Here is a 27,814-nt window from a genome sequence, read left to right on the forward strand (position 1 = left end):
GTGTGGCATCAGCTGGTTCCACAACAGCTCAAGGACCACGGGAGCACAGAAGACAGCAGAAAGCAACGCTCACCTCCGCACCAGCGGCAAACCCAGCCCGCCTCCCAGAGACCTTGGCGCTTGCTTCTGCATGCCGCCCCCAGACAGGCCACCCTCTCTTCGGGAAGGACACAGAGGAACCAGGCGGGGGTTTCCAACTCCTTTCCAGTCCATCATTTTTTTTTTTTGAGACAGAGTCTCGCTCTGTCGTCCAGGCTGGAGTGCAGTGGCCGGATCTCGGCTCACTGTAAGCTCCGCGTCCCGGGTTCACGCCATTCTCCGGCCTCAGCCTCCCGAGTAGCTGGGACTACAGGCGCCCGCCACCTCACGCGGCTAGTTTTTTTGTATTTTTTAGTAGAGACGGGGTTTCACCACGTCAGCCAGGATGGTCTCGATCTCCTGACCTCGTGATCCGCCAGTCTCGGCCTCCCAAAGTGCTGGGATTACAGGCTTGAGCCACCGCGCCCAGCTCAGTCCATCATTTTCAAAGGACTGGGGCAGTCTCTGGGTCTGCCCAGGTCCTGCAAGTCACACACAAGATTCGCAGTGTGAATTCAGTGCCTCGAAGCTCCGAGCACCTGCGTCTCTGGAGGGAGGGGACAGAGGAGGGAGGAACCTGGAGGGAGGGGGCAGAGCAGGGAGGAATCTGGAGGGAGGGGCAGAGGAGGGAGGAACCTGGAGAGAGGGGCAGAGGAGGGAGGAATCTGGAGGGAGGGGCCGAGGAGGGAGGAACCTGGAGGGAGGGGCAGAGGAGGAAGGAACCAGGAGGGAAGGGGCAAACAAGGGAGGAATCTGGAGGGAGAGGGCAAGATGAGGGAGGAACCTGCAGTGCGGCCGACCTTAGCCTGGAAACTTCTTCAGCACAGAAGATCACTATACCAGAAACAAATGCAACACAGACAACCAACTTCACCCTCCCTCTGGGGAGAGGGTGACTTTTCAGAACAGAGCCTCCCAGGAGAGACGGGGTCAGAAGATCTAGTCATCAGGATCACCTTTCCCACCTCACAGGATCTGTTTTGGCACTGGTGACAACGTATTGCCCTGTGAGATTGCTTGATTCGAGTCTGCCTCCCCCAGGGCCACACTCTCTCCAAGGGCAGGTGCCGGGTCCCCACTGTCCTCCTCACAGGGCCAAGCGTGGCCAGGACAGCAGGAATGTGCCAGGGGCTGCAGTGAAAGCCAGGGCAGGCTTACGCTACTTTCAGAGGTGTCAGAGGTTGCACCCCGACTGTCCCCCAGAAAAGCCTCCATCAGAAGGTGCTGGCTGTTCCAGTTATAACAGTGTCCAGCAAAATCCTTCCCTGCCTCAGTTTATACCCAGCTACTCAACTCAAAGCACCTGCTCTGAATTTCCCCCCAGCTGTCTTCTCACTGAGACACTGGCGGACCTAGCATGGGAAAGAAATCCAACGGGCACACCCACTTGATTCTAAACAGACAAGGTTAGACCTACTTGATGTGCTCTGCAGCCCTCTGCGTGTCAAGAGGGGTAGATCCGAGGATGACAGTGATTGACGGAGGGTGGCCCTGACCGTGTGCCCGCAGCACAAGCTGCTTTCCCTGGGTAGCTCATTTAATCACACAAATGCTGTAGGCCCCGGGGCTGCTCTGCTTTTATAAATGATGAGACTGAAGCCTAAGGAAGTCGAGTCATTTGCATAAGAAGTTGGGATTCCCACCAGGGCCCACACGGTGTCACACTGTGCCTTCCTGGGTGGTTCTCCCAGAACCCAAGCGTTCCCAGCCAGTAGCCTCTGTCAGAGTGACAAGACCAGGGAGAAGGTCTCGATCAAGCTCCCGACTGCCTGGATGTAACCTGAGAAGTGCAGACCAGGAATTCAAGCAGACCCTACCACGAATGAACAGGCTGCTGCCAGGAACCACTTGAAGTTCCTGGGTGGTTTTCAAAGGGCAACGGGGAACCATGGTTTTCACTTTTAAATTAACCCACTCGTAATCAGAGGGACTCGGCAATCCTCTGTCCTACTGGGCTGTACCCCTGGGTTTCCCTTCCCTGACAACTGTGCAAACACTCTAATGCTGAGCAGGTGGCTGGAGAAAATGGACATCATGCGGCAAGCTTCACCCGGTGGAAATGTAATCCACGCTAAAACTAGCATCCTGCTCGGCAATGGCTCAGGAACTGCCTCTGCAGGAAAAGTGGGTGAGGCGGGAGGGAGAGAACAGGCAGAAATCCCCACTTATTCACGGCCAGCCTTGAAGGAGCAGCCTTCTCTCACTTGCGTGTTATTCTGACAGAGAGCAACGCGTGCCATCTACTTTCCTGTGACCTCGCCTGTCTCATCAGAAAACGTCTGTGTGTGCTAGCCCTCCTGACTTCTCCCCAGAGCCAAGAATGTGGAAACGCTGAACATCTTCAGCACACGGGCACTGCACCAGCTGCCTTTGCTGCCTGGGGCACATTCTTCCAGAAAGGAAGGCAATCATGGAAAAACACCACTAACATCACAAAGCCAGCTCTCCCCGGGCTTTGGCCAACTGACCTTTCCAGTGAAAACAAGGGTGCTATTTCCAGGGTCTCCTCCAGGAGACAGGCCCCACCTTGACTGCAAGGTAGAGGCATGAAGCAAATTAGGCCTGGGCCAAGGGTCTGTGACAAGGTTTAGGATTTATAGGCGCTTGTGTGACTAAACCATGAATCGATTATGAGACTCACCTGGGGGATCTGTTAGACACTGACAGTCCTGGCCTCCACCCCAAACCCACTGAATTAGATACTCCAGGGAGGGCCTAGAAATTACATTTGTTTTTGTTTTGTTTTGTTTTGTTTTTGAGCCAGGGTCTCACTCTGTCACCCAGGCAGTGAACTCCTGGGCTCAAGTGATCCTCTCGCTTCAGCCTCCTGAGGAGCTGGGACCACAGGAGCGTACCACCACGCTGGCTAATTTGTAGAGACTGGATCTTGCTTTGTTGCCCAGTCTGGTCTTGAACTCCTGGACACAAGTAATCCTCCTGCCTCGGCCTCCCAAAGTGCTGGGATTACGGGTGTGAGCCACCATGCCTGGCTGCAATTTTATTTTTAACCAAGCATCCCAGGTGATGTTTATCATCAGAGAAATTTAGAAAAATTAAAGGGGTGTTCCTCAAATTGTGGTCTTCGGACCACAGCAGCACCTGGGAACTTTTTAGAACTAAAAATTCTGGGGCTTTACCCCAGAGGCACTGAATCAGAAACTCAGCCCAACGTGTTGTGCTTTCATCACAAGCCCTGGGTGACTCTGGCATGGGAAAGCTTGGTTACCAACATTCTCGGACAGGGTGAGTTTGAGCCTAGCCCACGTCCGGGCATTAACCCCCTGTTTAAGGAAACCAATACAAGACGACTGCCTGGCCCTGCCCCTCCCAGTGAGGGAGACCTGTGCTGCACCAGGAGAGGAACAGCAGCAGTAACTCCGGGCATCGGCCTTTGTCCGTGCTTCATATGACTTAATCCTCAAAACCTATCAAGTGCAGCACCTTTGCAGATGAGGAAACTGAGGCATGGAGAGGTTGAGTAAATTGCCAACAGCTAGCAGGTGGCAGAGCTGGACTTCAAATCCAGGCTTTGACTCCAAAGTCAGGTTCTGAAACATCACGCTGCTGTCCCCTGCAGCAGAGGCCAACGTTAAGAGTTCCACTAAACTTGTGAAATGAGAGTTCCTTGGCTGGAATGGTTAATGCCTTAAAATGATACCATTTCTCATCTTCCAGTCTAACATTTCAGCAAGGAAGGACGAGGGCTGGAAGGGCACCCAACTCTGTGCTTGGTGCTGTAGGGAAGACAGAGAAAACCACCACACACTTCCCGTCCTGTGTCCTACGGCCACCCAGGGAAGTAAGACAACATGTATAGCTCCTTCCCCGGGGTGCTTTTTTTTTTTTTTTTGAGACAGGGTCTTGCTCTATCTGGCAGACTGGAGTGCAATGGCATGATCCTGGCTCACTGTAACCTCCGCCTCCCAGGTTCAAGTGATTCTCCTGCCTCAGCCTCCTGAGCAGCTGGAACTATAGGCAGGTAGGCAGGTCCGGATAATTTTTGTATTTTTTGAAGAGACGGGGTTTCATCCTGTTACCCAGCCTGGTCTCAAACTCCTGGGCTCAGGTGATCTGCCTGCTTCAGCCTCCCCAGACTACTGGGATTACAGGCATGAGCCACCGCACCAGCTTGGGCTCTTCACTTTTTTTTTTTTTTTTTTTTGAGATGGAGTCTCGCTCTTGTCGCCCAGGCTGGGGTGCAGTGGCACAATCTTGGCTGACTGCAACCTCTGCCACCCGAGTTCAAGTGATTCTCCTGCCTCAGCCTCCCAAGTAGCTGGGATTACAGGCGATGGCCACCACACCAGGCTAATTTTTTGTATTTTTAGAAAAGACGGGGTTTCACCATGTTGGCCAGGCTGGCCTTGAACTTTTGGCCTCAAGTGATCCACCTGCCTCAGCCTCCCAAAGTGCTGGGATTACAGGTGTAAGCCACCGCCCAGCTCTTCACTTTTAAGAGACTATTTTTCATTCTGTATAGCACCGAATGCTAATTTAAATTTTTTTTTTTTTTTTTTTTGAGGTGGAGTCTCACCGTCTCCCAGGCTGGAGTGCAATGGTGCAATCCCAGATCACTGCAACCTCCGCCTCCTGGGTTCAAGTGATTCTCTTGTGTGAGCCACTGTGCCTGGCCTTTATTTTAATTTTTAATTTCAATCTTAATTTTTTTTTTGAGATGGAGATTCGCTCTGTCACACAGGCAGGAGTGCAGTGGTGCAGAGGCGTGATCTCGGCTCACTGCAACCTCCGCCTCCCAGGTTCAAGCAATTCTGGTGCCTTAGCCTCCCAAGTAGCTGGGATTACAGGTGTGCACCACCATGCCCAGCTGATTTTTGTATTTTTATTAGAGACAGGGTTTCAACATGTTGGCCAGGCTGGTCTTGAACTCCTGACCTGAAGTGATGGGCCCACCTTGGCCTCCCAAAGTGCTGGGATTACAGGTGCCTGCTCTAAATGCCAGGGGTTAGCCTTCCTGGAATGTCCTTGCTACATTACATGAACTTGCTGCCCCCTGCCTCTCACAGTTTATAAATTACAGTGGAGAAAAAGGCGCTGAAGCACACTCAGCCCAAGGTCAAGCCAGTAGTTCTGCTCAAGGGTTTCTAAATGCGTTTTGACACACGCATCTCTCACCATCACTGCAGGGCCAGTGAAGAGAGAATATGGGCTCCCCTTCATCTGGGCACAGTGAGGACGGTGGGGCCTCTGTGGGTGCCCTGGATAGAGAAGCAGAATTCTAGATAAGGATGCGTCATCGGTGACAGCTTTGGAACTGCAGACGCCAAGGCAGAGGCTGCCCCTGGCATGCATGGAGGAGCCGTCTGGGAGGCAGCCCAAGAACGCATCTAGTCAGAGGGTGTCTGACACGAGGGCTGAGGTGGTGGGTGCAGCTGAAAGCAGCTTGTCCCAGCAAACACCTTCTGGAAAGTGTTCTTGGACCTTAAAAAAAAAAAAAAAAACTGCTCTGCTCTCCTTATCCCCATATGTTCCCTTCATCGTGGCTAAATCAAGGTGCCTAGTGTGTGATTCAAACGCTCTCCAAGGCGACTTGGGGCCTCCGCCCCTTGGGGCTGCAGCCTGAGTTCCTGTCCTGAAGCCCTGCAGGACACTGGCCCCCCTTTTGGTTCTTGGCTCTTGTGATCATCTGTAATTGGCTGAGCACTTTGAAGCCTTCTCCGCTGACACTGGGAGCCCTGGGGTGAAGGGCAGCAGATACAAGGAGTCCTGGAATTAAAGCACGCACATCCCCAAAGGCATCAGCCAGCTGGAAGTGATTATAGCTCAGGAACTGCCTAAGCATGCATCCACTGGTGCTGCACGTGGCCCCTGGGGCACAAATTTTCAGTCCCTTTCTTTACCTACAGGAGAAAAAAAGATGCCTGGGGAGATGGGCTGGCCTCCCTCAAGATGGCCCCGTGAAGCGCGCTGGCGGTGCGCTGGCGGCTGAATCACCCGGTTCCCTCTGCTGAATCTGTAAATAACTGGGGGGCGGAGCCTGCTACTTCCCTTTCCAATGACAAACTTGGAGCTGGGGACATGTCAGGTCCTCAAGGAATAAATACTTCCTGAATCTCTGAATTGAGTCTGATGGAGGAGTCCTCACTGACTGCAAGATGAGGCCAAGAACCTAAAAGGGACTGGGGAGAATGGACTGTGGGCAGCAGGGAAGACAGCAGGCCTCCTGGGCTGGCACCTGGGAAGCCTGAGTTGGAATCTCGGCTCCAGCCTCTGTGACCCCAGCCGTGGTCACTGTCAGCGTCTTGGTTACTTTATGGGGCTCCTGTGAGGAGGACCCAGTGAGGCCACTGTGCAGAGCCACCTGCAAGGCCTCCGTGAGCCAAGTGCTGCTCTCAACAGTCGGGGCATGGACTCACTCTCCCCGCACGCCAATTCCGTGAGGAGGCAACTACGTTACCTCCCTTCACGGAGAGGAAACTGAGGCACGCAGAGGTGAGGAGGCTGTTAGGGCCGGGTGGTGGGTGGGCACCCTGCAGCCCTGCGCGCTGACCTGCTGGCGACGTCCTCCTCGGCGCCCGTGTCCAGCACGCTGCTCAAGTTGTGCTCGGCCTGAGTCTCCTCGGGCACCTCCTGCAGCGCCTCGGCCTGCCTCAGGGAAAGGCGGTAGTTCTCCAGCTCAATCCGCTCTGGCGTGCCCCTCAGCCGCTTGGCGATGCTGGGCTCCTCCAGGCCGTTCACGCCTGAACCTGCAGGACAAGCACAGAAGCACCGCACTGAGCTCCAACCACAGACGGGGAGTGGGGGTGGGGGCTGACACCCAGGCTGCGGGCCCTCCTGCCAGGACATGGGGCAGGCCGAAGGCCAGAGCATTCACGGAGTTGCCACAGGCCAGAAGAGGACCCTGGCGTGAGAGGGGGAATTTCGCTACATAGGAGGAAGGAAAGCAGCCCTGTCTGCCCTCTAGGTCAGGGCGTTCTCTCTCCTTCATCACCCTGAACCCCAGCCCCCAGAGGGGAGACACAGTCTCCCTGCAAGGGTGACTGGTGGTGAGGGGTGTGGGACAGACCGCAGGCAGCCAGGAGCCAGGTGCCCCTGAAGCAGCCTTGCCTGAGAAGGGCATCCCCGGTGCAGCCTGCCCCAGGGATCCAGGCCCCCACCAGGTTCACGCCCCACCACAGCCTGCCCCAGGGATCCAGGCCCCCACCAGCTTCACGCCCCCCCGCCCCTATAGCCTGCCCCAGGGATCCAGGCCCCCACCAGGTTCATACCCCCGCCACGGCCTGCCCCAGGGATCCAGGCCCCTATCAGGTGCATCCCCCACTGTGGCCTGCCCCGGGATCCAAGTCCCCACCAGGTACGTGCCCCGCCACTGAGGCGGCCTGGCCAGCTGCCTGCAGAACGTCTCACACTGCGGATCTGTCTCCCCACGGTTAGATAAGGCACTTTCTGTTTCATAAGGCCACGTGGGTGATGCTGCCCCTACTGCAACACCGCTGCTCAGAGGAAGGACACCAGGCCTGACCACTCACGGAGGTGGCGCCCAGGCCTCTCTCCAACGCACAGGCACACTTCCCCATCAGTCCTCCGTGGGTGATGCCCAGAAGCCACGGGGTGCCCTGGCTGCGTCCTTTCACCCTGTGGTTTCAGCATCATTGGCGACCTCGGCCTGAGTCCTTTGTGTGCGCGGGGGTCACACCAGGTGATTTTAAAATCCCATCACTCTGGCCGGGCACAGTGGCTCACGCCTGTAATCCCAGTACTTTGGGAGGCTAAGATGGACGGATCACAAGGTCAGGAGACTGAAACCATCCTAGCTAACAGGGTGAAACCCTGTCTTTACTAAAAATACAAAAAATGAGCTAGGCCTGGTGGCGGGCGCCTGCAGTCCCAGCACTTTCGGAGGCCGAAGCGGGCGGATCACGAGGTCAGGAGATCAAGGCCATCCTGACAAAAATGGTGAGACCCCGTCTCTACTAAAAATACAAAAAATTAGCCAGGCAAGGTGGCAGGCGCCTGTAGTCCTGTACTACAGTCCTGTACTCGGGAGGTTGAGGCAGGAGAATGGCGTGAACCTGGGAGGTGGAGCTTGCAGTGAGCCGAAGTGGTGCCAAGATGGTCTCGATCTCCTGACCTCGTGATCTGCCTGCCTCGGCCTCCCAACGTGCTGGCATTACAGGCATGAGCCACTGTGCCCAGCCTAATTTTTTGTTTTTTAGTAGAGACGGGGTTTCACCGTGTTAGCCAGGATGGTCTCGATCTCCTGACCTCGTGATCTGCCCACCTTGGCTTCCCAAAGTGCTGGGATTACAGGTGTGAGCCACCACGCCCGGCCGTGTTACCAGACCTTTAAGGAGGCAGAGAAGGGGCAGAGGTGCCGGAGGGAGCAGGTCATGACTGGCCTGGCATCCTGGCTGGGCAGGTTACCGATTCCTACAACATTCTAAGCTCTAGGAGACAACGCTGGGTTTTGGCATGCCACATCATACAAGCCAGTGTTGAGAGACAGGTGGTCCATCAGGCAAAAACCAGCTAAAGGAAAGCAGCGGGTGATTTAGCAATTTTTGTGACAGGCTGTGCGTGAAGTGTTTTCTGAAGGCCTGCACTTCTGTCGTGTGCAGTGTTTGAACGTCTTTGTGGCGGCCTCAGAAAGAGCTTTTAATGAACCCCGGCAGTCACCGGATAAGGTCTTGGCACATCTGTTGGAATTACTGGCATCCTCCAGCAAATAGCATCTTTCAAATTTACTAGAGAATCTTTACTAGAAAAGCAAGATCCAGTGGCGTATTTATATACAGATTCAGGTAACGGTGTGATGAAGGGGCAAAACACGAATACCTGGGTTCACTGGTGCCCTGTACCTGTGCCCACCTGTTTGAGCCTTTGGCTCCTTGGTGGGGGTCTTTTCTAAACATCACTGCTCCATTCTCCAACACTGAGCTCAGGGCACAGAAGAATATGCTATGATGCTGGGCTAGGGCATCTGGAAGGTGAGGGAATGTGCACTACAGGTAATGCAGAAAACAGGCAGAGAGCAACTCTGACACATCCGGCCTCAAGTTTCTCCAGACCTGCCCTCCCAGGCCCCGGGAGAGCAAAGGCCCTAACTGCACCAGCTCCTCATCCCCAAATACCAGTCTTCCCATCCTTCCTTCTCATCAAAATCCACAGCCTCCCCATCATGAAGGGGAGAGGCCTGAGGATACCCTGACTGCGGCGCCATTCGATTCTTTCCATCATTTATTTTTGACAACTGCCACTCAACGGAAAGCAGATGAGAAAGGGAGATCAAGCAACTACCCAAGAATCAGCTTTCTGGGAATTCCATAAACACGGAATAAAAAGGGATATTTCTTTCAGATGGGAGAAGAAAAACAGGGTAAGAACCATCACTTCCGGGAAACAAGCAACAATTCAGATGGAAGCGATTTTACAGTAGAGTGAACAAACACTCAGGAAGGAAAACATCCAAGAGATGTCTGTTTGGCGTGGGTAACTCATACTGTCTGGCAAGCATGCTACTAGGACCACGGAAAACAAAGCAGATTAAAACACTCTCTACTCTAAAAGAGCTGCAGGCTAGCAGAGGGTCCTGTAGAAATCATTTCAGTCCAATGTGTCAAGTACCATGAGCGAGTATGCACGTGGTCCCAAGGGAGAACACAGAGACGGTGAGTGAGCACGCCTGGTAGAGTCAAGAAAGGTGTTCCGGAGGCATATGGAGTTAGCCAGCTGCAAGATAAATACATTCTGTGAGGCACTGTCATTTGCAAATGAAGTAACTGAAGTTCACACAGCTAGTGAGCCCTGGAGCCAAGATCTGAACCTGAGGAGGAAAGGCATCACTCAGGAGATCACCATGCTGTCCCTAGACTGATAACAGCCCTAGCCTTCCCCTTTGGGCATCTTCACCACTGTCTCCTCCCCGCTGTAATTTTCCAGGTGAGGGACACAGCACTTCACGCAGGCTTCTTGGAGCAGAGAATCTGGCATCTGGAATGACAGGCACTCAGTCTTCCCACTGTTACTGCCCTGGAGATTCTGCAAACCCCGCAGACCGATGGCTTGTCAGGCAACGGCACGTGGCAGTCCAAGCCCAGGGCCGGGGCTCTGGAAGGGGAAACGCTGATTTAATCTGGGGCTTGGCTACAACCCACAAAAAAGAAACCAGAAGCTCTGGGAACCGTGCAGGTCCTTCACACGCCAGTCCCCGGAGAAAGCCTCCGGAAACGCTGCGCGGGGGACGGTGGAAAAGGGGAGGTGGGAGGCCAGCTGCCTCTCCTGTGCCAGACCCACCAGGCCACTGAGCAGGTCCACACGGAGCTCCGGCTCACCCTGTGGCGAGACAGGGACATGGAGGCACACTGGCAGGCCAGAGGGAAGGTGGCACTTAGAGGACACTGGGCAAGGACCCCAAACTCACCAACTGCCAAAATATGCTCCACATTCCCAGCCCTTCATCTCAAAGTGCCATGAGAAATTTAAAAAAAAAAAACAAGAAACAAAACCACACGCACAAACAAATCAAAATAATCAGCATCCCGGATTCTCTGTCCTGAGGAAGGGGCTGTCTGTCAGATGAATCAGACGGTGATGAGAAACCAAGACAGTGAAAGCAGTAACAGTGGGGGCCTGGGCAGCGAAGACGGCCCTGTGACCTCCTCCCTCCTCAACTAATGGCAGAGCCCAGGAGACAGCAGGAGTGCAGATGTAATGACGCGCTTTGCAAGGTGCTGGATTGCAAAGCCGAAGTCCACCCTGCCTGTCCGGCTAGCGGGCCCCACCCCCAGCCCTCTACCTCACATGCCTTAGTGCAGCAACAACCCAACAGCGACTTTCCAGCTCAACGCGGGATCACTTCACAAATGATTGTGAGACCCGCAATCATTTCCAAGGCCAAGTCTTCACTGGGTCAGGGCAGGCAGCTCTCAGGTCACCGGGAGGCCAATTACAGCCCCACACATACCACAAGGAAACAGCTCCCAGGATCTGGGCCACATCCTAAATAGGAAGGCGGCTCTGGGCCTCACCTCAGGTTCTGTTTTGGAATGTCACTGCCTGCACGAGCTCCATACATCATTCTGGAAGAAACGTTTCTCCTAACAGGACAACCTGCTCTTGGCTGACGGGCAAGAGCTGGCAGGGAGCTTTATTTGCTTCCACCTGACTCCTGGAGAGGCATAGGCGGGTGCAGAGGATATAAACAGGCGGGGTCTGCTCAGGGCCTCAGCAGGCAGCTCCTCTTCCTCCCCGCTGCCGTGGTGGCAAAGCCCCCGTACTCGGCAGGGCAGCTGCTGAGGGCACTTCAGGGCTCTGGGCCACCGAGAAGGGTGTCACATCGGAAATCAGGATGTCAAGGGCCTTTTCAGCCTCTTTCTGGCCTGTCTTGCCATTCCTTTTTCTTTTCCTTCTTTATAAGCTTGGGGAAGTTTGAATGGAATCCGAGTCTGACAAGGACTGAGGGAAAGGTGCTGTGTGCAGAGACTGATTCCCGTCCTGTTTCCCATGTCTGTAAGTAGGATGGCTGCAGAGGTTCATTCATCCCATCACTGATTGAACAAATGTTTCCTGACCGCCTGCTTCCAGCCAGTGACACAGCAGACAAGATCTGTGCCCTGGGGCGGCCCACATTTGGATAGCGTATGGGTGTCACCCATCTGCTAAGAGAGGCTGATGACCCCAGGGAGATAAAAGGGGCCCACTGTGGTCACCTTCCGGCAAGAATGGAGCTGTGATTTGAAATGACTCATCCATTTGAGAAGTATGCTCCTGCCATTATGGAATTCAGAGATTCTCCTTAAGCTAGTCCCTGTCACTCCTGCTGCTGCTTTTACCAGGCAGTACTGGGTATTTTTGCTGTGACTTTGAAGAAAGATCAACTAACATCATTTCATCTTGGTTATTTCTCTTATTTGTGTTTTTGTAGGAACAGGGTCTCACTATGTTGCCCAGGTTGGTCTTGAACTCCTTGTCTCAAACAATCCTCCCAGCTCGGCCTCCCAAGTAGCTGAGATTATAGGCAAGAGCCACCACGCCCAGCCCAGCTAACGTCATTTCAGCTGCCTTCCCCACATGTCCACCCAAAGCCTTCCCCGCCCCAATCTTCTTGAACTAAAGGAAGCACCAAGCCATGAACCCATTCTGAACTGCAAAGTCTCAGGGGAGATGTAAGGAAGAGAAACCTGAAGAGATGACCAGGCTGGCAGCATGAGTCCAAGTTCCCAAGTCCGCAGCAAAATTGGTCACAGTCACGTTCGTGCTGCCTGATCCACTGCTCTCAGAAACTCACAAAATCACCCTGTGAAATCGGGATGCCCTCTTCGCACAGAGCCCAGATCATGGACAGGGCTGTAAGGGGGACCCATGCCTCCATCTGTTTGACCGCATTCAAGCTGTAAACAATACAGTCCCTACATTCCCCCACATGTCCTCACACACTGGGAAACAGGGATGAAACCACGTGAAGTGCGGCTGTTCTGAAACGTTCGGAACCATGTCTCCCTAGACATTTTCCTGTTTAGGGCCAGGCCTACGGAATGTACGAAGCTGAGAAGGACCCCGCTGCCTTGATCTGGGTTGGTCAAAATACAGTGAAGAATCAGCTCGGATACTGGTTCGCTCCTATCTTGCTTTGAGCTAAAGTTCCGCAGGAGATCCCATTGGCAACATGGGTGCCATCCTGACTTAGAAACCTGAAGTAGTGGCCGGGCGCGATGGCTCAAGCCTGTAATCCCAGCACTTTGGGAGGCTGAGACGGGCAGATCACGAGGTCAGATCGAGACCATCCTGGCTAACACGGTGAAACCCCGTCTCTACTAAAAAATATAAAAAACTAGCCGGGCGAGGTGGCGGGCGTCTGTAGTCCCAGCTACTTGGGAGGCTGAGGCAGGAGAATGGCGTAAACCCGGGAGGCGGAGCTTGCAGTGAGCTGAGATCCGGCCACTGCACTCCAGCCTGGGCGACAGAGCGAGGCTCCGTCTCAAAAAAAAAAAAAAAAAAAAAAAAAAGAAACCTGAAGTAGTGGGATGGGTCACTACCTGCCTCGGGGACTTCACTGTTCCTCCACGTCATCTGGTATCTGCAGGAGAAGGGCTCTAGCCTATTTTTAGGAGAAGTCACCCCCGGGGAGGAGAGATTCAGAGGGTTTGTTAAAGAGACCTACAGTGTACAAAAGGTCTTCCTGCGCTCATTCTCAGACACCTGCTGCCACCAACTTGGGCTTTTCTCCTCTGCTGCCCCAGTTACTTGCCTTGGCAGGCTGCTTGATGGGACTCACGTTTTTGTACTGTTGACAGCTATGTTCTCATTCCAGGAGGGCAAGCCCCAGAGCTGTGTGTGGAAAGCAAGTTTCTAAGCCACTGCTATGGCAGGGTGGTTTCTGTCCTCACACGCTGCCTCCAACAAACAACTTCTGTGGCTTCCTACTGGCACGGAGTGTGTGTTCACAAGAGTTCTCCAAGATCACATGACATGAGGTGTTTCTTGCCTGTGAAGCGGGCGATGAGGGAGAAGCAGCAGTGTTTGTTGAGCGACTGCCTGTGTCGGGCACGACAACGGGCAGGTTACACACGCAGCCTTGAACGTCACAAGATCCCACAAGTCCCTGTGATTACACTGAGGGTTCTGAGTCAGTGATGTTGAATAACATGTCCAAAGACTCACTTGAGCCACAGCCAAGGCTAACCCTAGTCTCTAACGGTCCTTTCACTCGAGCATGCAGGAATTTGTTTGTTTTTGACACAGGGTCTCACTCTATTGTCCCAGCTGGAGTGCCCGGGCGCAATCATGGCTCATTGCAGCTTCGAAATCACGGGCTCAAGTGGTCCTCCCGTCTCAGCCTCCTGAGTAGCTGGGACTACAGGTGTGCGCCATCACACCTAATTTTTGAATTTTTTTAAGAAACAGGGTCTTGCGCTATGTTGCCCAAGCTGGTCTCAAACTCCTGGCCTCAAGTGATCCTCCTGCCCTGGCTTCCCAAAGTGTTGGGATTATGGTGTCAACCACTGTGCCTGGCCCAGAATGGAATATATATATATATTTGAGAGGGAGTCTCACCCTGTCATCCAGGCTGGAGTGCAGTGGTACAATCTCAGCTTACTGCAAGCTCCGCCTACCAGGTTCAAGCAATTCTCTTTCCTCAGCCACCCGAGTAGCTGGGATTACAGGTGCACGCCATCATGCCCAGATAATTTTTGTATTTTTAGTAGAGACGAGGTTTCACCATGTTGGTCAGGATGGTCTCAATCTCCTGACCTCAGGTGATTCATCCGGCTCGGCCTCCCAAAGTGCAGGGATTACAGGCGTGAGCCACTGTGCCTGACCAAGTTAGTTTGTTACTGTTAGGGTATTTTTACTGTTATTACTACATCATCTCCCAAGGTGCCTTTTTGGCAGATGGAAATCCTGGCACACATCAATGTATCTGGTCAAGGCAAAGAGGTTTCTTTTAAGCTATACACCCAATTCTCCAGTAACATACAACTCACCGGTGTGTCATGCAGCTCTCCTGAAAACATATTTTTCGTGTGTTATACCATCTCACAGGTAAACCTTGAATTGATTCGTATCAGCTGGCCAGGCCATCCTTCCTGATGGCTGCTTCTTGGTGTTGGGAGGCTGTGGACATGTCTAAAGCACTGGAATTCAGCTGGGTCTCCTCTTAAATTGCATGAGTGCTGTGCTCTAGCTGTCTATCTTCCTTATCTGCCCACCCGGATGTAGCCGGGTAAGATCTCAGAAAGGGTAGTGGTTATGCACTGGGGTTTGAAATATTTTAACTCTTTGGTCAAATATGTGGCTCATGAACCGGAGGTTCCCTACAGTTAAATAACAAGTAATCCGTCAAGTCAATAGTTGCAGGGCTGACCTCTCAAATCCTGAGGGGCAGGTGAAGACAGGAAGGATGGCTTCTCCCCTACTTCTGCTGTCGTTACCGGATCCTGCTTCTGGCTCCACTTTGCACCCTTGAAGGGCTTTTACACGCATCTTTATTAGGGCATCCCTCCCCTTCTGTTCAGGTCTGAATGGACTCCAAAACCAGAGGCTCCGCTGGGGAGAGCGATTATTCTCATCATCTTTGTGTTCCTGAAGCCATCAGTGCATCAGGGTAGATAGTCCATAAAGTGTTTTGAGTAGGTGATCAGGCTGAAGAGTTCTAATCCTGTGTCTGAGCTTCGCTTCACTGTAATGTTGAGCACATTCTGGCCTTGGTTTCCTCATCTTAACGCAGAGACTTTATGACCACTATGCCTGTCAGGTCGCTTGGTGCTATGCAGGGCCCCAAGAACCAATGGGAGCTGCCAGCTCATGGAAAGGGCAAGTCTACTGAGACAGCAACAGTTCTCATAGCACTCAAGAGAGAAATTCTGGTGAAGATGCCAATGGCACAGAGGGCGTCAGAGTTCTGAAAAGAGACTACCTCGAATGGCTTGATGTCCTGACACAAGCACTTGACTTCACGGTAGAGAGGAGTTTGGTTCTGGGAAGCAGCTTGCTCACCAGAAAGGGGCCCAGTGTTGACACGTGGCGGGGGAAGGGCAGAGGAGGACACGGATCAGCACGAGCAAGTCCAGGCTGACGTGCTTTTCCCGAGACTCCGGGCTCTATTCCAACCCTCCCGTCCTCCAGAGCAGAGTGCCCCTGGCCCTCGCAGTCCAGAATGCCTCCAAAACCAGCTCTGATGTGACCCTCCAGTGAGCAGCCGCACAGCCTCAGGCAGGCTCAGTCTCCATCGCAGGATCCACAGAGACAAACCCACGTTCCAACAAAAGGCTCTCTCATAAATAGGTTCAGATGCCTTTCTTTCAGAGACATAAAATCACATATACATACTCCCTTGGCTAGCTGCAGATGGATTTCTGGAAAGAAATGAAAGTTGCCTGCAGCAGTGTCCAAGGCTACCCTATGAAACATCTATCAGAGTCACACTTCTATTTTCACCTGTCAGAGGGCCACTGAGGCCAGCCTGGAAGAGAAACATCGATCACAGCCACACTTCCGTTTTCACCTGTCAGGGGATCACTGAGGCTAGCCTGGAAGAGAATCATTAGTGTCTAGGGATGGAGAGGCTCTTAACGAGAAGACAGACACTAAGAACAAAGGCTGACGGTGCAGGAGCGCATAGCCCAGGCTCGGGGCACCCTTTCTGCAGCATCAGCAGCAGCTGAGCAGCTGCAGGTCTATCATCACCTATAAAGCATCCAATCACGCACTGATTCCAAAAGAGGAAATCAGGTACCCTCCTCTCCTCCAAATGGGCCACAGGGTAACACCGAGGCTCCTTCCTGGGTCTAACCAGCAACCCCAGACAAGCCCTGGGACCACACATAAACCCTTGCTCTGCCTAAGAGAAAGCTACCTGGCTCCCACGCACATTTCCGACTTTCAGGTTAGGAGTTGAAAATTTAGCTTCATGAAGACCGGGCTTGGTGGCTCACGCCTGTAATCCCAGCACTTTGGGAGGCTGAGGCGGGAGGATCACTTGAGGTTAGGAGTTTGAGACCAGCCTAGCCAACATGATGAAACCCAGTTTCTACTAAAAATACAAAAATTAGCCGGGCATGGGAGAATGTGACTGTAATCCCAGCTACTCAGGAGGCTGGGGCAGGAGAACTGCTTGAACCTGGGAGATGGAGGCTGCAGTGAGCCGAGATCATGCCACTGCACTCCAGCCTAGGTGACACAGCGAGACTCTGTCTCAAAAAAAAAAAAAAAAAAGAGTATTTAGCTTAATGTAAATCCTGTGTAGGATTGTTTGTGCTTTCGTTACTATAGTGAAGAGCCCCTAGGGTGTCATGGAATCAGGAGGTGCCTTCACATCCCATTCACGCAGGCTGAGGGAAAAAGCAATGCCAAATCTAGCCAAGCAGCCCATAGAGATTTCATAGTGCTTCAAACAGCTGGCACCCAACGCAGGTCAACGCCCCCAGCCCACTCTGCTGCAGCCTGGAGACAGCCAAGCTCACACCTCTTCTGCTTCCCCCAATTTCTGTTGGCTCAATGAGCCACCTTGTTCTAACCCCACAGCAGGCACAGGCCAGAGAGGGAGACCTGTAAACAGCCAGTAGAAACCATCCTAATTCACCCTCACTCCAATTCTTCCAGCATTTCCTGGAATCCCTGCCAATGACAATCATATTTGATACTCTTGTAATGCTTTTAAATAAACAAGTTTCATACCTCTTATGTGCTCTTCACAACAACTTTAGCAGACAGAGGAGCAGGTAGCATTTTTCTTCATTTAAAAATTTTATACGTGGTGAAACTGAGGCCCACAGAGGTGATGACGGCAAGCAGGACAGGTGGCAGAACTGAAACTCAAACTAACATCTTCCGTTTCAAGATCTGTGCTGGTTCTACTGAGACCTAGCTCCATTCTCCGAGGCTGGGACCACCACCAAGGGATGTGCCCATCCACTGGGGTACAGAAAACAACACAGGATCTCCGCTTTTATTTTGTAGGTCTGCCTTCTAAAACGATCTGCACCGTCTGTCCTATAGCATGCAGTCTTCGTATGGGGTCCCGACATGTTCCGAGGAAGCACAGCCACCGGGAAGTGCGTTCACGGTTCTGTGGGGGCTGACAGGTCTGGAGGCCTGGGCTGGGAGCTGGCAACGCCATTCTGGATCACTTTTCTGATTCTCGCCGCCCTCTATCCTGATGGACTCCTCTATCCCACTCTCACTCCTCCCACAATATAACTGAGGCCGATAGCATGTCAAGGTCATGTCCTTTCTTCTAACTGTAGTCTAGATCTACAGTTAGTTCTACAGTTGAGTGGTTCTCAACTGTAGTGATTTTTCCCCTGGGTCACCTGGCAATGCCTGGAGACATTTTCTATTGACACAGCTTGGGGAGGGGGTGCCACTGATGTCTGACGGGGAGAGGCCAGGGATATACCCGGCACACCACGAGGCACAGGACAGCCCTCCACAGCAAAGCAGGATCCAGCCCAAGACGTCCACAGTGCTGGGCTGGAGAAGCCCTGGCTTACAAGTTAGATCAAGTCATTTCTAATCTCTCACCAAACAGGCCGACCAACCAATTCTCCGCACGCTCTGACTGTGGCTTGATCTGAGCAGCTGCATTCAGAGTGGTGAGCTCACGACCCTTCACCGTGGATGCCAAGGTGCAATGCCTGACCAGCAGGAGTGCAGTACATGGAGGACCAACCGAGGACTGCCTGGTGAACAGGTAGCTCTGGGCTTGCTATCCACAGACAGGAAATCCACAACAGAGGTGCATGCTGTGACAAATGTGGTCCCTGCCACTCGCTGGGCACCTGTACCCCAAGAAGCTGCATGAGCCGCCCGAACTTCCCCTTGTCTCAAGGCACAACTCCACTGACGGAAGGCGACTCTGCTCCTCCCAGCAACGCCCCTGGAGGACACCTGCACATCCCCTACCCCTCCGTCCATGTGTGTCATGTGCGTGAGGCCGCAGGAATTAAAGGAGACCACAGAGATGAATCTGATGGGCTTCTCGCCCTCTCACTCACTTTCTCCTGGCTGGATGCTAGAAGCTTCTGACAGACAGAACGTTCTACTTGGACATTACAGCAGGATGCCTCACTAAACCCAGGAAGAAAACTCCCTGGAGAACATGGCATGGAAAAACACGTCTACCTTTACTCTGTTCTCAACCCTTCTTTCTCCCCATTTTCCAGAAACCTCCAACCTGAGAGCTCTGAGGGCCCCTGCCACAGTGTGCCTTGCCGAAGTCAGGCCAGGCTGTGCCGCGCATGCCTAGGCGGCTTCTTGAAAACCTCTCTGTGCTGAACCACATTGCGGTTGGCAGGCGCAACCGGGACTTCCCACGCACACTTAGCCCAAAGACTGAAGAGTCAGTTCCTTTACGTGTGAGTTCAGTACAGAGTGGCCCAAACCTGAGTAGATCAGAACGTCCATATTCAGCACAAAAAGAGCTACAAAATCATCCCATCCTCCCCTATCCCAAACCCCACACAGGCCCAGGGCAGGCAATGTCGTAAGAGGACTGTGAATGGCAGCTGTGAAGCTGTAACACAATGGAAGGGTCAGCTCCACCATCACTCAGGCCTTTGAAGCGTATCAGAAAATGAGGTGGTAGAGGAAAAGCCAACAGATTGATAAGCTAGAAGCAGTGACACTGGAACTTGAAGAAAAAACATCCCCCAAACATGTTCCCCCATCCTCCACATCACCGGCAGGGCGGACGGATGAAGGAAGAAGGGCTTACTCTTCACAACAAAACTTCAGGCTTGATTTGAGAGGACCAAAACAAGGGATGATATAGAGAAAATGAAGAGAAGGTCCATTTCATATTATTTACAGTCAATTCGGATGGCTGCATTCTCCTCCATTTCTGTTGATGACTTCCTCCCTTGCACCTCAGTGATGAAATCCTTTGCCTTTACTTCATGTGCTGTCTTTCCAAAGGCACATTCCCAACTCTGGGATGGTTGTCAAATAAATTGGGAGACTGTATTTTCCAGGAGTAATGAAATGGACACCCACTGGCTTCTCCAGGGCATCTATGCAAAGAGCTCTTGCCTCTCGCCCACGCTGCCGAGCCCGGGCGCAGGGAACGATCAACGGCAGCTCCTGTGTCCTCTGCACAGCCTCTACCCAACTCTGAGTTTACTGGTTACGTGGCCTTGGCCAAGCATGCCTAACTCCTGTGTACCTGTTTCCCCATGTGCAACACGGGGCCTCCCTTACGGCTGCTGTGAGGATCCAAGGTCAGCTACATGAACCAACTGCTCAGGGCCTGTGCACAGCGCGTGCTACATGTTAGCTACTGCTGCTGCCGCTACTGTGTCTCCCAGCATCGTCTTCTGTGAGTGAGCATGGCGAGGGCCCCCATGGCTAACTGACCAACATCAGTCACCCGTGGGGAAAACAGCAGGCGTGAAGGCACTGCAAGTTTTACTGTCTGTTTTTATTTGGGGAAAGTATTTCAGTAGAGAAGAGGGCTTTCTTGGTTGCAAACACAGACAAGCCCTAAGCACGGTCTTTTCAGCGGCACGAAGGATGGCTGCTGGCTCTCGGCGACACAGCAAACCAGTGCAGACTGGCTCTTGCCTCCCCGGCCCTTCGTTCTCCTCACTGAGCACCCAGTGCTTCCTGTTTCTCTGAGATCCCAGAGCCCCGTCCCTGCACCCTCCACCCCAGCGTTCCTGTGCCTCTACCAACGCCAATGCCCCAAGAAAGCTGAACTGGCCAAAAGGCAGGCAGCAGCTAGTTCACAGTAATTCATATTAGATGAAACTCTAGAAGAAAATGTTTACTTTTAAAATAACCTGCTGACCTAGTCTCTTGGTACTAAAATGGTGGGAAAGAAATTTTATAGCTGGTGTCACTGTAACCTGGTCTTTTGAGAGTCTTAGTTCTGGGGAAAAGGGCAACCATAAATAAATAAGCCGCTGTAATCCTGTTAATTGATACCAGCTCTTCCTTGGTTACCGGGTTGTACTTTGTCCACGAAAACTACTCTGGCAGGAGTCCCCACCCCCTGTGCCGTGGCCCCGGCTGGGTCACAGACTCACGGCCTCTCAGGAACCAGACCGCACAGCAGGAGGGGAGTGGCTGGCTGGTGAGTGTAGCAGCCAGAGCTCCGCCTCCTGTCAGATCAGCGGCGGCACGAGATTCTCCCGGGAGCGGGAACCTCTTGTGCAGCGAGCATGTGAGGGACCCACGCTGCATGCTCCTAAGGCCTGATGATCTGAGGTGGAAGAGTCTCACCCCAAAACCATTGCCCACCCCGGTCTGTGAAAAAACTATCTTCCATGAAGCCAGACCCCGGTGCCAGCAAGATTGGGGAACACGGCCCTGCGGCTTGGCTCTTCTCCCTCAGGTGCAGGACAGGACAGTCGGCTCATTATGCTTTTTGGTTTTCAGTTTTGAGCTCTGAGAAGCAACCAAACGCCAGGGCTACGCCCCTCTCTGGAACTCTCTTATACAGTGTTCCCGGCTTCATTAGCCTCGGAAAAGCATCAGAACAGCATGAAAACATACTCATTTAGGCCTCTGCCAGGAAAACGGCACTGGTTTCGCCAGGTTTTTGTTGAGGAAAACCCAGACCCACGAAAGCCCTGAGTCCCGGTGCCCTTGGGACCTTGCCTGGTGTTGGTCTTCAGGAATTAATTCTACCTTAAGGAGCGCCTGTCACCAGAACAACTCAGGGCCCGTGCCCTTCCACTGGTTTTCCTTTCCTGGGGAATTGGCACTGGCCGAGGTGGGGTAACACTGAGATGCAGGTGCAGGGACAATCCAACCTTGCAGAAGGCTCCAGAATCCCAGCGAGGAAGGAGGCACTGGGCTGAAACGCTTTGGGTTCTTCTGGGGACAGGGCCTACTCAATGTAAAACAATTACTGAAGACCAACAGTTCCAAGCATGGACCTAAAAGAAATCAGGCTGCACTGTCTATGAAATAAGAGTGATCAAGTGGCAGTAACTCTGATGTTTGACAGAACACAGAATAAGGAAATCAGTCACTTAACAGTCACACCTGGGCAGTCTCATGTGATTAATGTAGAAGCACAAAGAACTGGGTAAGTACAGAAAGAAATAGAGGTAAAGAAAACACAAGAGGCCAAGAGAAGTTCTGTAAGGATTTTTCTAGTAGCTGTCCCTGCACGTCCCCAAGAGTCTGCAGCGAGGCGGAGCTGGGGCCCTAGACTCCCCGTCTGTGGGAGGGTGTTAACAAAACTCCCCTTTCATGCCAACGAGGGCCTTCTGAGGGGCATGTGCCTTCTTCCTGTTTTGGGCACATTCTGCCTGTGCATGGCACACTTCTTACTGTCGGGAGGACAAGCACATCAGTGACAAGGTTGGGCTTAGCTAGCCTGAGTTAGGGTGAGGATGCTGGCAGTGATTCACCCTCTTGCCCACTGTCCTTCTTGGAGACCCATTAAAGTGCCCCCCAAATATTCAGAAAGTGTCCATAAACTGCTTTTGCAAAGCGATTTGGAAGTTGGCCCACAGGAAGTAAAAGGGAGCTGGTGTTCACGTGGCTGGTAAAACCCGGAAGTAATTGATGGAGAGTCCCATTTGCCTGGAGGCCCGCGTCCCCTCCCGGGCAATGAAAGGTGTTTCTGCGCACAAGCCTACCACCCCCTCCCGCCAAGGTAAGCGGTGAGGAGACAAGGAGCAATTATAAAGAAAGAGGTGTTGGCAGCCAACAGGGTGCTGAGAATTCTGGGCGGTGGTGAGAGGAGACCACAGTGCCATGACCTGACCTGGGCAGAAGTGCCAATGGGCCTCGCCACCCCTTGTTTCATTATGACTAATCTACTTGCTGGCACTTGTGAGGAGCTTGGCTGAGTGAGCTGCAAGCGCTGGTTTTTGAGTCTCAAGGAGGTTTCAGGGCTTTGTGAAAGGGGCTGGAATTTGGAGAGACTCATCCTGAACTCTCTGCCTGGCTGCCGCCTTTCAGAGCCCCAAATGGGTGTTTTTATCTCGGGGGGCACTTGTGGGACCTGGGTCCTATATGGCATCATCCTGCCCTATTTTTTAGCATGAAAATAGAGTGGCCCATTTTCAAAGCTTGCTCTCCTTCCATGTCTGTTCTACGGCATTCTTCTTAGGCAGTGTGTTAATTAGGGAAACTGACAAGGAATTTTTGAGAAAAGAGAACAGATTTCAAGAAGTTTCAGAAGGAAACTGAGATCCAAAGGGGATTTTCCAGGGTGTTCCCAATGGGCAGCATGGAATCCCATTTCTGATTCCACACAATCCCCACCTTCCTGCTGGAAGCTTCAGTGCATTGCTCTAAACATCCCCTCCCCTTTTTTGCTGGGGAATGGGAAGGCAGCAGCAGCCAGGGGCTAAGATTTGAAAATTATGCACATCTATGTATCCATCCTTATTACTGACTCTTAATTTATTGTCACTTACTGCGCCTCCCACACCCTAATTCCTTCTCTCCTTTCTGCAGGCACCAGGATTCCGAATGACTTATTTCAGAGAAAGGGGAGCAAGAGGCTACGGACCTCAGGGCTAAGGAGAGGGCAGGCCACAAGTAGGCCAGGAGATACTGCCCAGACTCTCGGAACCAGCAAGGCTCTGAGGAAAATGACGGTGTCACAGCAGAGCTGTGAGCGACTGGGGGGTGAGGCCCTCCCTGACCTGGACTGTCGAGAATGCCAGCAGACCCTAGGGCCCTGCTGCTCTGATCTATGGGGAAGCCAAGAGAGCTGCTCTGGGGGGACGGGGGCCAGCGAGGGCTCTTGCATATGAAAACACCCAAGTGCCTAGGGCCTGGCAGGTGCAGACTTGGGGCTGAGTGCTCTGCCCACTACAGCACAGTGCCCTCTCCTGGGCCAATTCAGCATGAGGCTAGGCCTGTGCCCACTGCAGGTGGCAAAATGTGGGAACAGTGCCATGGCTGCTAAAACCAGCAGCAATGTGTGTGAGAAGGGAACAGTCTGTTTTTACTACAGGCCAGTCCCTCCAGGCTGGAGAAGGGCCAAACAGAATCAGACATCCCAGCTCAGTGTCCAGGTCACACCAAAGACAGCATGAGAGAGAAGTCAGCTTGGGAGGAAAGACCAAGAACTTTCAACCTCACCAGGAGCAAGGCTGCTGCACCTGCGGGCATGCCTGGCAGAGCCTCCAGGCAGAAGACAGACACGCCCCTGGCCCCAGCTCCCTGCCACAGCTGGAGGCAGGAAGAAGGTGCCTAGCTCTATGTCCCTATGGTTGACCAGGCTCTGTGTGGCATTTCCACCCCTCCATCCGCCCAGCCAGCGGGCCCTCCTGCTGGCGGACTGCACCCGAGGCCCATGGGCACAGGTGGCATCCGTCTTGCTTTTCTCCACTTGCAGCTGCTGCAAAGCAAAACTTCGCACCACTCCAGCCCCTACACAGGAGTCCTTTGTTAACGGGAACCTATGTCAGGTATAAAAACCTATTTCCCCACTTTGCACCTTGCTGTCTTGCTGACCCCCGGAGGGGGAGTCCTGAGCCACAGCGGCCTCAAGCCCACTCCCAAGACCTGCCTGAGCTTCCCCCTTTCCCACCCTCTGGTCAAGAGAAAGGGAAGGAAAAGAAAAACTCAGAAACCCAAAGATTGTTTGGAATTTATTCTCTTAAATAAGAATGTAACATTTGTTAAAAAAATAAATAAATAAAAGCACGACACCTTGGTTTCACAGTAAACGGCAAAAACAAAGTTACACAATTAAATAAAAACTCACAAAGAAACACACCAACAACTCACAAGAGCACAGGTTAAAAACACGGGCAAAAATAAAGGTTGAGAGAAGGTGGGCAGTAGACAGGCAGCAGCGGAGTGTTCCTTGGCACAGCTAATCCTCTCCTGTTGGGCTCTCGTACTGCCGCCGGGAAGCCGGCTGGCTGTCCGCCCCTCCCGCATGCACTGCAAGCTGAATGCCTCGGGAGAAAAGTGAACCCCTTGGTGCCCTGCTCAGACCTTCAAGGCTATGGGGGAACCCCTTCTGGGACGGCCTAAGAATCTTCCAGTGTCCTGCAGAAAAGAGTTGAAGATGCACTAACCACCAAAAGACAGGAGTGAGCTCACACAGCTAACTCAGTGGAGCCAGCGTGCAAGCCAGACAGAAGACGCGTGAGGTGGGTGCCCGGCTCTCCGTGGTGCCCCGGCGGCAGCAGCCCCTGCTGTCCTAGTTTGCTCTTGGGGCCATTTCTTGGGGGTGTGTGCTGCTGCTTTTCTGAGATACCCACCCACTCATTTCCTTACAGGCATGCTGCCCTTAGGCTGCTGTGTGTCCTCAAAGCCCTGACCTGGGTACGGCTCCCCAGTGTGAGGCTCCCGTGGTTCTCAGAACCAGAACAAGAAGCTTTAGAAACAGCTTCACAATTATTATTCTTACTGTAATTCAGGGTGCAATATATAAATAAATATCTACCCATTTATGTGCAATTAGATCTATATACATATAAACGTGTACCTAAACATAAACACTCACACATCGCTGTCAACTGTGGCTCCTGGGGTCAGGCGGGAGGTAAGCTGGATTGCAGAATTCCCTTGCTCTACTAAAAGGCTTTCCATAAATGCCTAGAAGGGAAGAGGACTTGGGAAGCAGTAAGACTTCCTAACTTCCCTCTGTCAGGTGGGAACCCCAGGGTTGAATGAAATTCTACTGCCTGGCTACCCTTCTAGCTGGTATGGGAAAGGCCTGCACTTCCTAAAAGCCCATTCAGGATCTGAACTATGGAACCTCATGGTTATCAGGAAAGGAGTGTCTGGGGACAGGGGTCAGGCAACTGCCACTTGTGACCTTCATTTTTTAACTCCAGATCATCTTTTTCATAAGATGAGAGGAAACTAACCTGTTTCTCCCCTTCCATCTCTGGCCGGCACTGCCAATGAACCCGGTGATGAGCACTCGGTGGAAAAAGCTCTTCTGTTCCCTTCCGGCTATGCCTTCGGCTGCCCTGCTTCATTTTTGGTTATCGACCATATCAGATAAAAAAAAGATTCCTCTGGACGAAAACGAATTCAAGAAACCTGCAACTAAACTTCTTATGTCCCAGGGGGAAATAATCCCATTTGGGGATTTCCTTTCTCTGCCTATTGTTGTTCAAACTTTTTCTAAAGTCATGGTGGATAGTACGAGGCCAGGGTAAGAAAATCTGTGCCAGGACCACTAATATGCAGTAGTAAGTATAAGCTTGGAAACAGAGCATTTATAGATTTAAGAACAAAAAAGAGAATTTCTATATTAAAAGCACATTACAAACAAAAATACTGTAAACAATGCCCCCAAACACTAAATTAGGCAGCAGGTACAGATTTGGTTACCAGAGAAAGACAACACTTTAAAGCCGACCTAGTGTGGGTTCTTTGAACTGTGGGTTTAATTGGGTACGGGTGTGTTGTTTTGTTTTTGTTTTGGCAATAGCAAGAATTTTGGCATAGAAAGAAAAAGAACATAAAGGAGAAGAAATGCCACAATATAAAGAGGAGGCACAGAGTAAAAGCACAGCTGGGTCAAACACTGCCCAGTCAAAGCTTTACCAGCCCTGCCTCCTGGGGACGTAGGTCTAGGGAGGATGGTTGAGTTACACACAAGAGAATTGAGGCCTTCATCATGGCCTCTTCCGCTCGAGCACACAGCGGAGGCGGCTACCATGGGTCTGCACTAATGACTAGTCTCTACCACATACATTCTGGGGCCCTGAAATACCTCAGCTTTCCCTTTTCTTTTTTCTTTTTTTAGATGGAGTCTAGCTCTATTGTCAGGCTGGAGTGCAATGGTGCGATCTTGGCTCACTGCAACCTCTGCCTCCCTGGTTCAAGAGATTCTCCTGCCTCAGCCTCCTGAAAGGCTGGGACTACAGGTGCATGTCATCACGCCAGCTGATTTTTTGTATTTTTAGTAGAGACGGGGTTTCACCATGTTGGCCAGGATGGTCTCAATCTCCTGACCTCGTGATCCACCCGCCTCGGCCTCCCAAAGTGCTGGGATTACAGACGTGAGCCACCGCGCCCGGCCACACCTGAGCTTTTCTGAAATTTTTCAAAAGGAAGTCTAGTTAAGTCATCAAAGCTTCAGTTTCATATTTAAAAAAGGAAATCTCTATCAAAGGAGAAAAAGGTATCTATTTCACGCCAGCCATAAAATACCGCCCATAATCCTGTTCCTTTCCGACCAAGGCTAGCAGCAGAGGGAGCTCACCGGGAAGGTGCTCCGGACTCTGAGCTGCTGGAGGGTGAGCCCCTCAGCCCTGAGCTTCACTGACTTTTGCCGCCTAAGCTGGGGGACAGTGCCTGTCATTAACTGTATGGGTCCACACTGTGATTCCTTCGGGACACCACATTGTGAACTCCCGTGCTATACCAAGTCACCTTCTGGCTCAGGATCGAGAGCCACGTGGACTGAGACGTCCTCAGGGCTCTGACTCTTTCTTGGAGGTTTTGTTCTTTAACCACACTGCCAGCTCTCACCCTCTCTCCCCACTACGTAGAACATTCTTCTTCTCTATGGAACCCTTAATTCTTTAGAACTCCCAAAAACCTGAAACCCATTATACTTTCAATTAGACGGCAAGAATGGCAGCCTGAACCAGATGGGAAAGTCAGCAAACCTGGCTTCATTCAGGAATAACCTAAACTTCGTTGTGTTTCATTCTTTTTAAAGAATGTTCTATACTCCAAACCCAAATGGAAAGTTTAATCTCTTTTGAGTTGTTCTACTGAGTAGTCGGGTTCCTCAGAAAATCCATCTCTGCTGAAACAGGGCCCAGACTAACAAGGTGGTGCTCTCCCCAAACGAATGTACATTCTATAGCATAAGCCGAAGTCTCCGTCTAGACCCCTTTGGTTATTTTCCTCTACCAGTGATTCTGCCCATGCTCTGAGAGTGTCAGCTGCAAAGGCCTGTTGGTACTTAAGACAGATTATAAAGATCTTCAAGACTGCAGAAGGTTTAAATGTCATTAATGGTTGAAACATGGCTCTAAAATGTTGGTCCCACCTGCAGGGCACTTAAACAATTTGCTCAGATTATAATAAGGGCACGTTCAGTAGCAGAAGCTGAGTTCACCCGGCTTGGCTGGGGTTTGCTGGGTCTCGGCCTCCAGTTCACTGCTCCCAGGGTGTGCCGCCTGGCCTCTGGGCACTTTTCCCCCTCCCAGAATGAGCACCACAAGGCCTACATGAACCAGCTCTTAGGGAAGGAAAAGGAAGCATCTCTGGAACCTCTCAGTGAGGGCCAAATGGGTAATTCTCTTGTCCCACCACAGGAATTCTATGACCAACTCCTCCACGGTTCCTGGTATTGGCTGACCATCTTCAATTTTTACGAGTTTTGTAC

General features: G+C 52.2%; 1 protein-coding gene across 1 annotated transcript in view; it reads right to left on the minus strand.

Moving 5' to 3' along the window:
* MICAL3 (microtubule associated monooxygenase, calponin and LIM domain containing 3) overlaps window positions 1-27,814 on the minus strand; it is a 235,057-nt gene that overhangs the window by 46,333 nt on the left and 160,910 nt on the right. Inside the window, exon 20 of the mRNA XM_025398397.1 lies at window positions 6,587-6,782. Within this exon, the coding sequence (XP_025254182.1) occupies window positions 6,587-6,782 (196 nt within the window). The remainder of the gene's footprint in view (window positions 1-6,586; window positions 6,783-27,814) is intronic.

The sequence above is a fragment of the Theropithecus gelada genome, chromosome 10 (genome assembly GCF_003255815.1).
Source record: "Theropithecus gelada isolate Dixy chromosome 10, Tgel_1.0, whole genome shotgun sequence".
NCBI classification, from domain to species: domain Eukaryota; kingdom Metazoa; phylum Chordata; class Mammalia; order Primates; family Cercopithecidae; genus Theropithecus; species Theropithecus gelada.